General features: G+C 43.9%; 1 protein-coding gene across 1 annotated transcript in view; it reads right to left on the reverse strand.

The window, feature by feature from the left end:
• Positions 1-1519: 1519 nt before the first annotated feature.
• The window catches only part of KIF26B (kinesin family member 26B), a gene marked incomplete at both ends in the record, with an annotated part of 300168 nt that continues 285651 nt past the window's right edge, over positions 1520-16036 (reverse strand). The window contains 3 exons of the mRNA XM_082305966.1: positions 1520-1668; positions 3499-3649; positions 5009-5211. Coding sequence (XP_082162092.1) covers positions 1520-1668; positions 3499-3649; positions 5009-5211 — 503 coding nt within the window. The remainder of the gene's footprint in view (positions 1669-3498; positions 3650-5008; positions 5212-16036) is intronic.

Consider the following 16036-nt stretch of genomic DNA (forward strand, 5'->3'; position numbering starts at 1 on the left):
TAAGCAACAGGCGGGTAGCACAAGTGTATGTGAGAGAGGAATTTTTGTGAATGGGCTTATTTCAGTATAAAAGAAGAAGAAACCTAATTCAACAAAATAATTCTTTATGCTCACACGTAATTAAAATGCAGATTTCGCACATTTCTTTAAGAAACACAAAGGATGTTCCTTCCCACATACTGGTTTGTAGATAAAGACACAAACAAGTAGAACATTTGGATGTGCGTTGAGGCGCAGACCCTTGTCCTTTCGATGTCAATGTGAATTTTGCCATGGCTTCAATATTGGAGTGTTGATAAGGAAAATGCCATAGCCAACATGCCTGAAGTGCTATATCCACTCAATCACAACTCCTGTTTATTTCCAGACTAGCTGAGCTGAACAGAGCCTGCACTCCTCAGGTATGTCTGTGACTGTGGACAGACTGGGCCAGGGACCAAAAGCTGCCGAAACATGTTTTGCAGTGGTATGTGTCAAAAAGAGGCGAAGCTAAATTTTGTCATAGTCTCAAGAAAGAAAGACAGAATAAATCACTCATTTTTGGACTGATAAGCATGGGAGCCCTCAGCCTAAAGAGTAATTTTCCAGCAAGTTATTAGCACCAGAAAAAGGGGTTATGATAAAAGTGCCTCCTCATCCATAACTCTAACCAGGACAAAGCTAAAAATACATGAAAAAGAAAATAAGTTTTGGGGGTTGGATCAAATGGAAAAGATATTTACTTTATGGTAATGTCACCTCTCCTCTCTCATACATTGCAGAACCTACAGGCTGGGAAAATTACTGAGTCCTCCAGCATAGAAGATAGTACAGAAGAACATATAAGCAAACCTCACTCACTGCTAGAAATATTTTTTGTGTCATCTGGAAAAGCTGAATTTCTCTTTGAGTGGCCTTACTCTGGTAACAAGAAAAGACAGTTAACATTTATTCATATGTTGTACTGATTAGGAAATATCTCTACAAACACAAGTTACTTAGAAACAGCAAGTCTGAAATAGGAGAAAACACCAAGAGAAAAACAAGCTGTAAATACATTTCAAAAGTGTGTTTGTTTTTTTCCTTTTTCTTTTCTTGACTAGCACCATCTGTACACAATAAAGTATGAACATAAATGTTTGGATAATAAAGATTTGCAAGGCACTTAAACAGTTTTTCTGGATAGGTTTTCTTTTTATGAACCTCTCAATGGAAGTCCTACAACCACCTTTCCTCCTCCCTCAGCTAACGCAGGGAAAGAAGTGTCTTCTGCCAGCAGTTCTTATTTACAGACATGTCCTTAAAGGTTTCTCAAAGTGCTCTTTCAGGCTAAGAGAATCAACCACCTTATATCTCCATTTTTCATGCTTGTCCTGTTTTTTTTAATACTACTCTTCTGTATAGTAAAGCAAATCTCTCATACACACAGTTGAGACTTGACTCCAACCTTCATCCTCATTCTGTTGTCTTTGGGATGCTATTCAGAGGGTAAAAGGAGGATGGCAGAGATGCGCATTGAAATTCTCTTGAGGTTCGTTCTTCATCGGCGTCTAGAGGTGATGTCAAAACAGGTGATCATCATAAGATGGGCCTTGCAGAAGTTGACACGGTTTTCCAAACGCTCAGTCACACACTCCAGGGCCTCCAGGTATTCCAGAGAATCCAGCTCAAATACCTGCTCCAGATCAACTGTGGGAAAGAAAACACACAGATAGGAAAAGCAGACAAAACCCAGTGCTGGCTGGTGGGAGAGACAGAGCTAATTAAAATCTTTAAAGCCATAAGTACTGTATACAACATTATCGCTGGCTTGCCATTGTCATCAAAAGTTGCCCTTTCTGTTTAATGGCTGTTAAAATGGCACAGCAGCTTACTGATAATGAAGAATACTGTTAAGATTGCATTGGATGCTTTCTTGCAATGTGCTCTGCCATCGTCTCCAGAACCGCACATGCCTTTTGCCACAGTCCAACATCTTCCCCCAAGAGAAGCCACCAGAACTATTCTTCCAGCAACCACGCGGCTCCCTGCAAAGAAACCAGCTGGCACAAAACACCTGTGGCTTCAGGTTAACCTTCATGCCCATGAGGAACACACTGGTTGAACATGATGGGGAAATTCAGCAATAAGGTGCAAAAGAGGCCAAGCTAAATCTGTTTAATGATTTTGATTGTTTGAATTCGGGGTCTGCTTCAGCACCATGGTTAAGCAAATTTCGAATGCTAAGCGTGTACTTAAAGTCATCCCTATTCGGAGCATGTATATGAGATGTACTGACTCTCTCACACATTCTGCTAACCAGAAAGATATTTAAATAAGTGCTCTGCCCTTGGAAGACAAGTCCTTTGCTGAATTCAGAACTCGGAGTTAGAAACCAACCTCCAACCTCCTCGCTCATCACACCTGTCCCTATTCCATGTGTTTCTCACTAGACCTCTCAAGAGTGGCAAGGGAAGGCGTACACATCAATCGCTCCACCATAGGTGCCTGTTTGCTGCCAGAGACCAGCTGGGAGCGGCTTTTGTGGAAGCCGAGTGTGAAATACGTTGTCTGAGCCAGCACTTCCCATCTTATCTGGTCCCTGAGGTCTGTGCCGTCCTTGAGGCTTTCTGCATTTATCACACTGGAATCAGAAGCAAAGGCATCACACAGCAAGTGGATGGCAATGTATGGCAAATTCTCCGCTCCCTTTAAATCTGTCCTTTTTACCTCTCTTCCTTAATAGCGTTCCCGACACATATACCGTGGTTGTTTTGCAGCATGTACCAATCTAGTGTTAACTTATGGCAGCTGTCAAAGGAAGAGTTAGGACGCCTTAAGAAAACACACCAGCCAACCTCCTTTTGCCACCTGCAATTATCCTAAATAAACCGAAACTCATTTGTTTTCTAGAACTCTCTGACATGAACGCATCTGCTTGCTAATACTAAAAATTGTTGTACAATTACTGCAGTACTCTTAATCTTTTTTCCTTTGAGGTGTTGAGGTCCTTCATGTGAACGTGAATGCCCTTTAAGCGCTCTGAACTTTACACATCTATAGTTATAAAAAAATGGGCCAAATTCATTTTTCATGTAAGCCCACTGGTGCCAAGGGACAAGTTTGCTCCACAGTGTTATTTTGTGGTAGAAGAGCAGATTTATAATATTGCTCATATGTCTGAGTGATCTGAGGCCAAAAAAAAAAAATCTCATTTTCAGGAGCTGTGGACTGAAACGCGTGAACGTTAATCTACCAATGGCAATATTCACCACTACAATTCCGTACCATTTCAACATTCAGCTCTCAGGCAAAAAGGATTGTTCAGTTCTACTGTCAACATTTAATAAGAATTATAGGGACTAGTTCTAGAAATACAGTCAATCTAAAACTTGCCCTTAGGTCATATGTCAGTTCATTTTAGTTTATAAACACAGTAGCTCACATCTCATTCTTAGCAAACATTTCTGCTCTCTCCAGCCCCCCGTCATGAAATAAACCAAAGGACACTTATGAGACCAGCCAATAAAACATCCTTACATTCACTGAGCCATTTATTAGGATCCAGCATCAGGTACTGTTTGGTCACCTCCAGTTCTCTCATTAACCACTCGTACTTGGCCTTGACCTCAGCAATTCTCTGCTGGCGATGCTCCAGGATTTTCAGCTTGGCATTGAAACATATCACTTCCTGCCAACCAGGAAAAAGGAGCAGGGAAGGAATAGGTGAAGAGGAGAAGAAATACCCAGATCCATTCAGTCAAATCATCTTCCAATCAATAATACTGACAATGAGCCATTTAGTCTGGAAGCATATGAATCACTACATGAAATCATCTATCATCTGTTTTATTTTTATTGCTTTTGTTTGGTCTTGATGTTTTCCATCAGTGAGCTTTGGAGACTTTGCAATGGTAGTTAATAATAAACCGTAATAATTAATAACAGGCAGCATCTTGAAATCAGATTAACTGTAGCAAAACATTTCTGCTTTTTGTCACCAGAAGTTTGGCTAAGGAAATCTAAGCTCTTGGGAGAAGGAAATCCATTGCTTGCTGTAATAAAATCCTAAATACATCTCTGTGCCTGGCGCATAAGAAATGCAGTAGTCATAAAATAAGAGAACTGGTAGCAATATCAAATTTAAAACATCCTTAAGCAAAGGGAACATGTTATGAAAAGCTCTAGCAATTCACAATCATTAATGAAGAAGATATATCTTCTGTAAAGATATGAGGCACTGGAACAGCACAGGGTGCAGTGCTGTCTGGAGACACCCAGCCTGGCCTCGCATGACTTCTGAGGGGTGGCAGCCATCAAGACATGCACAGTGAGGGCTGTGCTACCCTCGCTAGCATGGGAGCATTCCCAATACAAGAACTATGCTCCTCCAAGCTCGTGTGAAGGTCCCAACCCTCTTCTGTACACAAATCTGCTGTGTGGGTGAAGTGCAGTGGAAACCCCACCCCAACAAGTGATGTTTTTCTCCACACAAAAGCATATCAGACAAGAACACCACAAACAGCCTAACCAAGTGACAGGGGCTAGGAAGACAAAGTACCTTAAAATAACAATAAAGTCTATATCCACAGTTACCGTAAAATTGCTGCTATTCCACCAACTTCAGACACTCTTCACAATCATAACTCTCAAGAGCTGACCTTTACAATTCCCTGATCTTTTGTAAATTTGGAGGCTTGAGGTTGGCAGGAACAATTTTCTTAGAGAGAAGACATTAGCTATTCTGAAAACAATACAATCAAAGCACTTGAGGCACCATTGCTGCCTTGATAGATAGTTGTGACGAGATGCCGGAGCACAGGAATGACCAAGACTATAAGCAAGGGGCAAAAATGCAAGGTACCAATGTCCGTTAGCTGCCACAGAAGAAGGCATAACTTGAGTCATAACTGCTCTCAAATGAGGTAATAGGTTTTGCTGCCTGTTGAATTAACCATATACAATACTACACTTTTCTGACTGCATAATCTGAATTCCACCTCTTACAGCCTCCAGGAGGAGGGAGACAGATTACATGGATTGTACTTACCTTGCTGTCCCCACCTCGTCGCCGCTGGAGCCTCTCCACATCATCTATCTCATAGACTTTGATCTCAAAGGGCTCCCCCAGCCCCCTCTGCCCACTTCGCAGGGGCCCATCCACCCAGCGGACCCCGGGGCTGTTGGCAGGCTTCCTTGCTGGGGAAGCGGCATCAAGCGATAAAGCTGGAATGAGCCTCCGTCTCTGTGAGCCTGCAAATGCAGAAATTACCATTTCATGTTAGCACAGTTATTGCCTCTCCTTTCTGCTCCATCTGCAGAGATGTCTACAACCTGTATATATTCAGCCTTCTTACACACAGAAGAAAATGGAACGAAAACCCAGGGAGGCCATGGAAGTTGGGGTGAGCTGTAGCTGCAATGTGCTGTACCCACTCACCATGAGTCAGATCCTCACATGTTCTTTGGTGCCTGACTCCAGGATTTGATCCTCAGAGGGCGTATGTACCCTAAAGTTTCCAGAGCTTGTGCCTGCTTCCCTTTGCTCAGGTCTTGGTGTGTACAGGTATGCCAATGAAGGGCCAGAGCAGCAGGTTGGAACTGGTCCAGCTTTGCTTTCCTGTCTCTTTACTGGTGCTGGCTCTTACAGCCTAAGGACAAGCATTAGCCAGCCTCTGCATAGACCATCTCCAGGAGAGGTGTGGTTTGTTTCTTTTTCAATCACAGCACAAAAAGCGCTTTGGTACCCAAGTTCTTTTACTATGCTGGAGTTGAGTGCCAGTATAGCACCACCTAGTCCTTTGCATAACACCACTGTAGGCTGGCTAGAGCAGTAAAAACACTAGAGAGGACAAAATGCCTGCAGTAAGTACACCTGAGCTTGGTGGTTGCCACCAGAGTTGCATTAGCCTTGTTTCTGTTCAGTAGAATATTCTTCTAAAGCATTTCCCACTTATGCACTTAGCGTGGCACTGGTGATGGGCAAGAAAGCAGCAGGAATGACAGCCAGGCAGAAGGGTTGGTCACTGTGTCTGCTTCAATACCAGTGCTCATGCACACCCGCTCTGCTTTATAATACCAGCACAGCGGATGGGAGCACTGCAACAGCTGAAAAGGTACCGTGGTTGATAAAGCCTATGCCATATGGAAAGCATCTGCCATGCAAGTTGCCAAGTCAGGGCCTAAGGTAAAGCAAGGGAGAAAAAGTATGTCACTGGCCTGATGGCAGCGGTAAGGAAGTTGAGCACATGGTTTGTTGGGAGAAAGAACGGACACACACAAAAAAGAAAAAAAAAAAACTGGTTACATTTCCTTGCCTGGTTTAGTAAAATCAGAGCAAAGGCTGGGTTTTAAAAAAAAAAGGTTTTGTAGCTGACAGTTCTTGCAGGGTCTCCCCTAGGAGAGAGCAGGAATAGAAGGGATGGGAGAAACCAAAACCAAAAGCTGGAGCCAGCAAGTTTGAATGTAACTATTAACTGACTCTCTTGGCTGCAAGAGCAAAACTGATGCCAGCAGGGAAGGGATGCAGAATGATCATGCAGATTTTATTTTAAAAGTAAGATAAAATCATTTAGAGGAATCTCCAGGACTATATTTATTGAAACTTGAATGTAAATAGCTTCAACGTGTCTGCCAACTTGGTGCTTCAATGAAAGCTAAAAAAAAAAAAAAATCAAAAATATCTATTGATTGCCTAGTTTTTGGATTTACAAGTAACAAAGCATTGTGTAGTTTCATTCATGGGAGTCTGTTTCTCTGCTGACTTTGCGAACTATCACATCTTATCCCATTGATTTCTGAGTGCAGCAGTCTGTGCTAGAAACCAGCAGTTAGTAACCAGTAATTAAGCTGTAAATGCTAGCTCTAAAATGGATGAGAACAGTCTATCTTGCTGTCTAGCTGGAAAGCCTAGTCTACAGAACTTTTCTCTGAACGCATCCGAGGTAACTCTACGCAAGAAAAGGAGAGCACAGCCCAGGCGGACAGACAGGGAGCTCTACAAGGCCCCTTTATACCAAACGGCCTGAGATTTGGACTGCCTGTCCTGTGACACCTATCATACCTGCGTCACTACTCAAACTGCAGCCCAGCAAAGGAGCCCGTGCTAGTGCACGTGAAGCCTTACAAATACCAGCAAGTAGGAGTTATTTTAGACCTGTTGTACCAGCGACTGGAAGTCAATGCCAGCATTCACTTACCTTGAATACATTTCAGTTAAGCTTTTGATTAAAATGCCTGATCGAGAGAAGAACCAGATCTTGAAAAAAGGAAAAGCAAGACCTGACCCATTACCATAGCTAAAAAGTGACAAGAACGAAAGAGACGCAGTTTGGGAAGACCCCAACAAACTGCAACACTAAGGGTGACTCTGGTCAGCGATGCTAGAGAAAGGCAACCAAATCATGAGAGCAGCTGTGTACTTGCAGGGAGGTGGGACAGGGAGGTGGACTATTACATCTTGGTACATGCAGGGAGAAATCCTGCAACTGGCTCAGCCCCTCCTGGGAAATGAGCCCTCCACTTGCTTAGATGTGAAGGGCACTGAATACATCCCTAGTGTCACTCAAGACCAAAAGGATTTAGGCATTAAATGCTTTTTAAAATACTTTTTAGGCTTTTGGCCATGGTGTCTCACAGGAGCAGTCTTCCAAATTTTGTCTGAGTGTAAAAGCCATCTCTTTCCTATCTTTGCTGCTCATCAACTTTTAGAGCCAGCAACACTTACAAGCATCAGATCTGACCTGCTGTGTAACGCAGCCGAGTGCTGCCAATTCTCTTTACTTTGTGCCCCGCACTGATGGCCACATCTCCTTTCCTGCCATGGCTATGCACTAGCTCTAGCATTTCAACGAAGCAGCTGAGCAGACTGGAAATTCCTTCTGTCCAGCTCTCCCATGCATGGCTGAACTATGACTAAGGGAGTGCCTATTTCTGTGATGTTTGATTTTCTTCCCTCTTTCTTTTTTCCCCACTGTGGCTGCTAACACCATCTTTTTGTGTAATGGGGCACTTTTAAGCCATCCTCACTGGAAAAACCCGTGCCTCCGACCAGAGCCAAAGTCCAGGTCTGAGACTCTGGGAATGCAGGTGGATGGCTCTGATTCACCTTGCCACGAGAACAGCGTCAGGCTCTTATTTGGAGCAAAGCAAAACAGACGTCACCAGCATATGAATTACAGGGATGATGGTAAACGTTTTTGCATTTAGTTCCCATTCATATCCATTTGGCTCAATGAGAAAGAGAAGTCTGTGGTCTAGAAGGAGGACTCCAATCTGAGGCTCCGGCTAATAGCACTTACCCCTCGGAGGAGAGGCAGCGGACGCTACAGTAGCGGCAGGAGACATGCTAACATGAGCTCATTATGTTTTTCTAGCCAGAGCTCACGCCTGGATAGCCTGTGGGTTATCACAACAAAGCGAGGCTGCCGGCAGGGCAGAGCCGCCTGAGGCGGGCAGACTCGCCGCCATCCGCCCAGGGGCTCCTTGGGGACACAGGGGCCGCCCGCACAGGTCTCCCTGCCCCATCACAGCGGGGACAGCTGCGTGCGAGGCAGAGAAGAAGGAGAGAGAGGGATGTCTTTTTATCTGAGCCTTGAATGCTGACTCAGGATGATTCATCTGAGGTTTAGAGCGCTCTGGGGAGAAATGAAACGAAAGATCTCCTGCGTCTTTGCAGTGAGGGAAAACCCAATCTAGTTTATTCTAAACACGCACTGATTGATAGGCTGTTTATTAGTCCAGGTACAGAAAATAACGGTGTCTTTTGACAGGAGACTCCTGCCACTGACCTCTCCATTTAGCCTCTGTTTTTCTGACTTCACCTTAATTGGGATCAGTAAGGAGATACAGCCAAAGCAGAGCTTCAGGGTGAGTGTCACAAAGCAGCTGACAGCTTGTTCATCCATATCAACATGCAGACACAACAATTAAATTGTTAAAATGAATACGGCTTTCTATTTACATAGCAAATACCCATTTGAAGTCCCAAATTTATTGGTAGCACTTGATGGGGTTAGGATCTCATAAATTTTGACTGTATAATAAATAAAATGCTTTGTTGAAATTACAGCGCACCACTCCTCTACTTCCCCACACACGCCTCAGGAAGGCAGCGGGCAGCAGCCTGGGGGCTCAGCAGGAGCAGCTTTTGGCAGATCCCTCCCGCCTCTGCCCCACCGGCTGGGACTGGGGGAGCGTGCACCCTGCCTAGCACCTAGGCAAACCGGCTGACCCTCCTGACGTGTAAATGGGACTCATTCCTCCATTAAAAAAAGAAATTTATACCAAAAATTGATCTGAAAGAAATCCTGTAAGCTGAACCCAGGACAGAATAACGATGCTTTCATTTATGACCATGCAGCACGTAAAGCAACACACCATTTGCTAAACTTCTTGGAGGATACATTTTTCACTCAGTTTGAATTTATCCACACTCGGAAGAAGCCCTCTTGAGCCTAGCTTGAGTATGAATAACCAGACTATGAAATAGCCCTGAAAACACACACAATACAAGATTTGCTTTCGGAACAGATCTGTTGCTCTACCTTGAGCTACAGGTTAAGGTTTGGCCAGATTAAAATTAAGATAAAGGGAGTAACACAGCAGGGAAGGTGTGCAGTGTGAAAATAGGTCTGACTGAAGGGTGGCACTGAAGCTACAACATACTGCAGCAAAGATAAGCCCAGAGAAGCCTTAAGGTTTTAGAAACACAGACGAAGCCAGCTAGGTATGTAAGGGTAACTTTAAGGATAAGAAGACTCACTGACCTCAGCATAATTGCCCAACTGCATAAGGATGTGTGCTCATAAAAGTATGTGGTGAACAGGGCAGAAACCCTAAGAGGTCTGGTTTTGCTTAAGTACTGTATATTTTGGAGTGTTCCCCTTAGATTGCTTTCCAAGCACACATTCCAGACTGAGCATCTTTTCTGTGAAAAAACTAAAGGCAAAAAGTATAAATGCAAAATCTTCATGAAAAGAAGTGCGATGCGTACCTCTTCAAAGCAGGATACATCTGAACGGAATACAAAACAACTGCTGTCCCAGAAATCTCAAGGTGTTTCAAACAGAAAATCAAACTGTAACTTGATATATCATAATTTCGGAAGTTTATAGTGTGTGCTCAAAGGCAGGATGTGGAGCCAAAGCTCTTCCCCACTGCACTTAATGTTACGGGATGTAAAATTGCCTTTCTGTACAGAACCTGTTGTTCAGCATTTTGTTTTTTCTCACTGGACAGTCCATCCAAACTCAAAATGATTACAAAAAGCAATCCTGGCTAAGTAGAGCAGTACCCCTAAGCTCCCACCACTCCTTCTGCGGCTTCGTTTCCAAGACATATTGTGCTTCCAGTAGCAATAGCGTCAATCTCAAATGTAGCATCAAACTGCTTACTGGCAAAGATTAACTGTCCTCTTCCCCCTGCTGCTCCTCGCTGTCTGACAACGGGGTTTCTGCCTTATTTGAGTTGAAAATGCAATGCTGACTTCTCTCATTCCCATTTCCTAATGGGATCTGCCCTCATAGGCAATTGTCCATGACTGAACCAACTCCTCCCCGTTCCTTTGACCTCCTTTCTCCTAGGTTATTTTATAAGCACTTTCCCCAGTGCAGAGCACTCCTCGGATTTTCATACCGTTTGCACGGTTCCGCTGCCGATTACTGAAGACATTGCCAATGCTTTCACATGGAAAGCCCCTCTGATGGTGTGGAGACTTCACCAGAAGTATTTAGGGTGCCCATCCTGAGGTCAGTACTCCAAACACCAAAGAATCCAGGCATTTATTGCCAGAAAATCTCAACAGCATTCGCTCACCCTGGCAACTCAGATTACATAGGAAGGACCATGTTGCACCTAAACACGTGGAATAGGAAACACTGACAGGATCCATCATTCAGAAGAAAATCTTCTATGTCCACCTCACTGTAAAATAATTCAGGCCATATGCTGTGTTGACTTATATGCAATCCTGCTGTTGTGAATCAATAAGAAGTACAAGGACACTTGAGACTAGAAATCACTGCTTGCTGTACGTAGGAATAAAGTAACCCTTGTTCACAATCTTCCATCCATACCTATACTAGATATGTTGCTTCTGTACTCCTATAAGGAACATGCTGAGGTACGGCCTACTCCTAATTTTTTTCTACCCACCCAGTTAATTTCTTAACCTTGTTTCCTGAATTACTGTCTCACTTTAAAAGGAGCTTTTCAGGGCAGTTTAGAGCTGGTGAACGAGGACTCCTGAAACCAGATGAGGAAGCAGCCCTCCTGCAGCGTGGCAGGTCGACAAGTAATCTGGGAGATGTTCCAGGGAAGATGCACATCACGGGGGGGTGAGTTTTCAGCACCCATGATCCCTAGCAAAAAACAACCAGAGTCTCTTCTAAATATTTATCTCACTTCGGGCTGGATTTTGGTTTAACAGGTATTTGTCAGCATTGTGGCGTTATTTAAAGAGCTGGTTACTGTTACGACAGCGTTTCACTAATAGCTGTGCCAGTCACTTGGGCAGCAAAGGCAGAGGCTGGAGGGGGAAGGGGGTCTGCAGCCAGACCATTAGCTCCCGACAGGACACTGGTAGAGGCATTCCAGTGAGCTAATTCTGTGGCAATGTCAGGAGCAGGTTTTATTTACGCCCAGCCTAATGGTGTGCGACTCAGTCATGCATGTTACATGGAGCCTTCACCGTGCACAATAGCCTGCTGCCATTTCCTCTATTAAATCATTCCTATGTTCATGTGGCTGAAAGCTCAGTGCTGGCATGCAGTAGTCAAGCGTGTAAAAAATGATTACTCTGATCCCTTTCAACACAGATTTGCTGCATGAAATGGCCTGGCTTTGACCTGGGAAAATCAATGCCGTTGTTTTAATGAACAAAAAAAATTGGAGCTGGAGCCCGCACTTCCCCTCCCTCTGCTCCCCCCAAGGCTGTCCAGCCAGCAGTCACATGCAGAAAGTGGTCACCTGCATGCAAACAGCTTTTTACTGTATAACTCTAAACCTCCTTTGTCATGGTAAAGGTATAATGCAGGATATCAATTAGCTACCATCACTTGTAAGCAAGTTAAAGTAGAAACGCTGGAGATGCCCTAAGGCTTTGCGATACAAAGGGCAATTTTCAGCTCCCCACACTGCCTTAGGCGGTCTAAACATGAACCAAATTCCTTTTCACTTGGATTCAACAAGAAAAGCTCAGACTCTTTTTGTTGGTGTTTTGTTTCATCATTATCATTTTGGCCACGTTTCAAAACGTGATGCTTTGCAATATTGGTGGGAGATGGACTTTCATAATTTACAGCCTGCAGATTCAGCCTCCGGCTTTTTCTGCTGCTTTCGTACGCAGGGCTAAGTGCTTCCAGAGAGTGAATGTGTTCGAATATAGAGTTCTCAGGGCTTTCCAGGAACCTCTAAATCTCCATCTTTAAAACCATCCCGCCCCTGAAACCCAGAGTGAAACCCAGAGCACACAAGTAAGAGAGAAAAAGGGACTCTAATTGCAGATAATTATTGTCATGTCTTAACAGTATGTCTTTTTATTAAAGTGTTTAAAATCATGTAGCAATTTGCTCTGCTTTGGTGGTGAAACTTAGTACTGAGAAAGAGCCGCAAGGAGTCATGAAACTTTACTGCAAAAGCCATAAAATGCTGCAGCAGGAATCTTTAATTATCTATAGTCAGACAGGTTCCCCATGCAAAGAAGATGAAAGCATGTGCACAAACACACACACTTACATACCGGCCAATCCTATCCGGGACTGACAAGAGTAGGGTCTTGCAAATGCTGAGATATACAACTGCAACTCAGGGCACAGGCCTATGCTTCAGGAAGTCAGCATTTGGAAACCTTGATTCTCCCCCAGTCTTGTCTGGACTTGGCCTTACTATCAATAGCATCCCTTAGATTTTTGTTTTCTGATGCTCACTGATGCTCAGTGTTCAGGAAGGCTGAACTGGCCCAGACTGACCCAACTTGAAAGCACTTTACATGTGAGGACTTTCTCCCCTAAGCCTCACCTCTTCAACATTCTTCCTTCCCACAGGGGTCACATCCTCCTGCCATGCCCGAGCCCTGGGTCTTTGCCCCTGCGAGCGGGCCCGTGCACGCCAGCAGCTGTCCCCACCGGTGCGTTACGCTGGCTGCTGCACAGCTGCTGCTCCCCCAAGCCTGCTTGGCTCAGAGAGCGCTGCCCTGAGTGTTTCACCCTGCTGGCACCAGCCCCAGCACCAGTAAAGCTCCAGGCTCAGACTCAGCTCCAAAAAACCTCAACTAGAGAAATCAAAGGAGACACACTCTTTGGCAGAGGTCCGTTCCCATTTCGGCAGAGCGCTGCAAGCAGTGATAGACTGCAGCCCTTAGGTCTAACTGGATGTCATATGGGATAGGGACTCTCTTAGGCATCCAACCCTATTCCCACAGGGAACAGGAAAGAAAACAACCTCAGGAACGTCTCTGTGGTCTCCATGGAAAGTCTCTTCTCAGAGCCTCTCCCATTCTGCTGTCCCTAGGAAAGGTCTCCTTACAGGTCTGGCAGCTCTGAAACATTACAAGTGGCAGGGAATGGTAAATAACATCTATAGGGTAAAAGGCAGAAACAAGGCATTCGTGCACATTACACGGAAATGCAAACAGGGCCTGGCTGTACTGGGTAAACCTCAACAGAGCCTGGGCTCTTGCTGTGCTGTTAGCTCTCAGCAGGCAGGACCTGGAGCTAGCACCAAAGCTCCATCTCTGAAATCATCCAGTCACGTTTTGCATTGAGAATTATTTTAGAGTAATTCCCATGTACATCCAAACTAAACTGGGAAAAAGATGCTAATAACCAAAGCAGAAGAGCAGAAAGCAGGTAGGTAACGCTTCTGATCTAAGGACCCTGCTGTTGCTTTTTTCACACCACCATTATCTCGTTTTATGAGCTGGTAACCAGGGAACACAGAAATTACACGAGTTGCCCAAGGTGATACAGCGAACCAGCAGCACACCAGAGAATACAACATAGATCTTGCAAGTCCTAATCTACCACCCTGCCTGCCTCCCTCTCGTAACTGTTGTGTTCCCAGGATACAAATACAGCTTTGGTAAAACAGAGTTCAGCCAGCATGCATCTCCTGATCACATACAGGAGTACGTATTATAAAAGCACTGTTATCGTTGCCTTTCCATGGAGCAGCACTGGGCCATTGCACTTGAAATTTCTGAGGAATTAAAAAATAATATATAGTTGGTGCTAGTGATGACTGTACAAACTATGCCCTAACACTTCAGTGCCCTGCTCAGGACAGCACTGCCTACCCAAGAGAGCGGAGACCAGAGCCAGAGCCAGAAATATGGCCGAGATGCCAATAGTTTCTTACAGGGGAAAGGCTGATAGAGTGAGCAAAGAAATCAGAGAAAACGTAGTTACACAGATGCTTGCAGCCAGAGAGGGAGGAGGGGCCTGCCACAAAACAAAAATAACAAATAAAACCCTCCTCTCCACTGCTCAGGGCAGGGGAGGATGTGCAGCCAGGTCAGCTGAGGTTGAGGTTAGAAGTGAGGTTAGGTGCCTGCAATTTAATCCTGGAACTGGCTCTCAGTTGTAGGCACTGGGCAAGTCAGTGAAGTTCTCTGCCTTCATTTCTCCATCTGTAAAATGGGGTCTGAAATAATACTTACACCACAGGGTGGATTAAAGAGCAGCTGTACAAAGCTTTGAAATGTACAGCTGTAGATCAGGGCTAAATAGCTCTGTTTCTGCCATAAGCAGTCACTTTGGGGCAATATATGCTGACATGATGTTATAGGACCAATGTTAAATGCTAGAAAGATGGGAATATTTATTAAATGGATAGGTTAGCTTCAGGGGAAAGGCTTATGTGCTTCATGATGTAAACACATGATTTTTCAATACGTACCAGAATGCAAGAGGAATTTTTTTTTTCCTTTTAATTTTGTACACATAATACTGGGCTGCCTGTGAAACGTACAGGTACCCAGGCAGAGCTCAAAATTTAACCTAAGGCTAACACTGAAGGATATGAACTAGCTTTATCTTTCAAAAGCTGTCAGTATAGGTCTGATGCTTCATGTATGACATCCAGAGCAGAAGCACCTACACATACAAATAATGCACTTAAGAGCATTGAAAGACGAGATCTTAATCTCAAGAAAAAAATGATGTCTCTCCAATGTGTCAGAATCTCAAAAGTAATTGTGAGATCTGACAGGGCTGCTGGTGATTCTCTTAAAGACTCTTTATAGCTCCTCTTAGAGGGGCCTTGGGCTGATTCATGTTGATCGTGTCTGACAGCTAGCATTTCTGTTAATAATAATCATAAATAAAGTGGACAAGGTTGCCTGACCTGAAATGAGCATATCTATAGTGCCATATCCATTACAGCACAGTGGATCTGTGACCGCAAATCAGAAAGGTCCAATGCTCTTGACACTCTGTATTAAAATAATATCTGTCTTTTAAGAGCTCAGAATCTTTATCTGCTATCTTTTTCATTAAAAAGTGTTCCTTAAGAGAGAACATTCACATTAGAACAGACCTATAGAAAGGAGATATTACAGAGGATGAAAGATTGCAAACCTTTGCATTCCTTTTGTTTATTATGCAATAAAAATATATTTGTGAACAGCTCTATTCTCCCTTATATCTCAGCTCCTCCTTCATGTTTTCCTGCATTGAAGTCATAATCCTGGTTTTATGCTGTCATAAATCTGCTGACATGTGAAAAATTATACTATTATCAAACACATCAAAACAGAATTATGATTTCACGGCTGCAGGACCAAATGCAAACAGGAGCTGGGTTATAAGAAAGTGAAGCCTTATTAATTTCTGGGCAGTGGTTTGCTGCCAGAGATACGGCAGGTAGTAAAGATTTATTTTTTTTAATTTGCATAAAACCCCTCATTGTATAAAATCACAAATACAAGTACGCCTCATTCAAAACAATACAGGAATTACTTGCAGATATAGGGAATCACTCTCAAAAGTATCAGAAATAACACACTTAGAACCTCTCCACATCAGGTGACAGGCTGAATTAAGAGAGCAGCTTTGCAAAGTATTTCGAGGGAGGGCAACAT

This window comes from Platalea leucorodia (assembly GCF_965183815.1).
Source record: "Platalea leucorodia genome assembly, chromosome: 3".
NCBI classification, from domain to species: Eukaryota; Metazoa; Chordata; class Aves; order Pelecaniformes; family Threskiornithidae; genus Platalea; species Platalea leucorodia.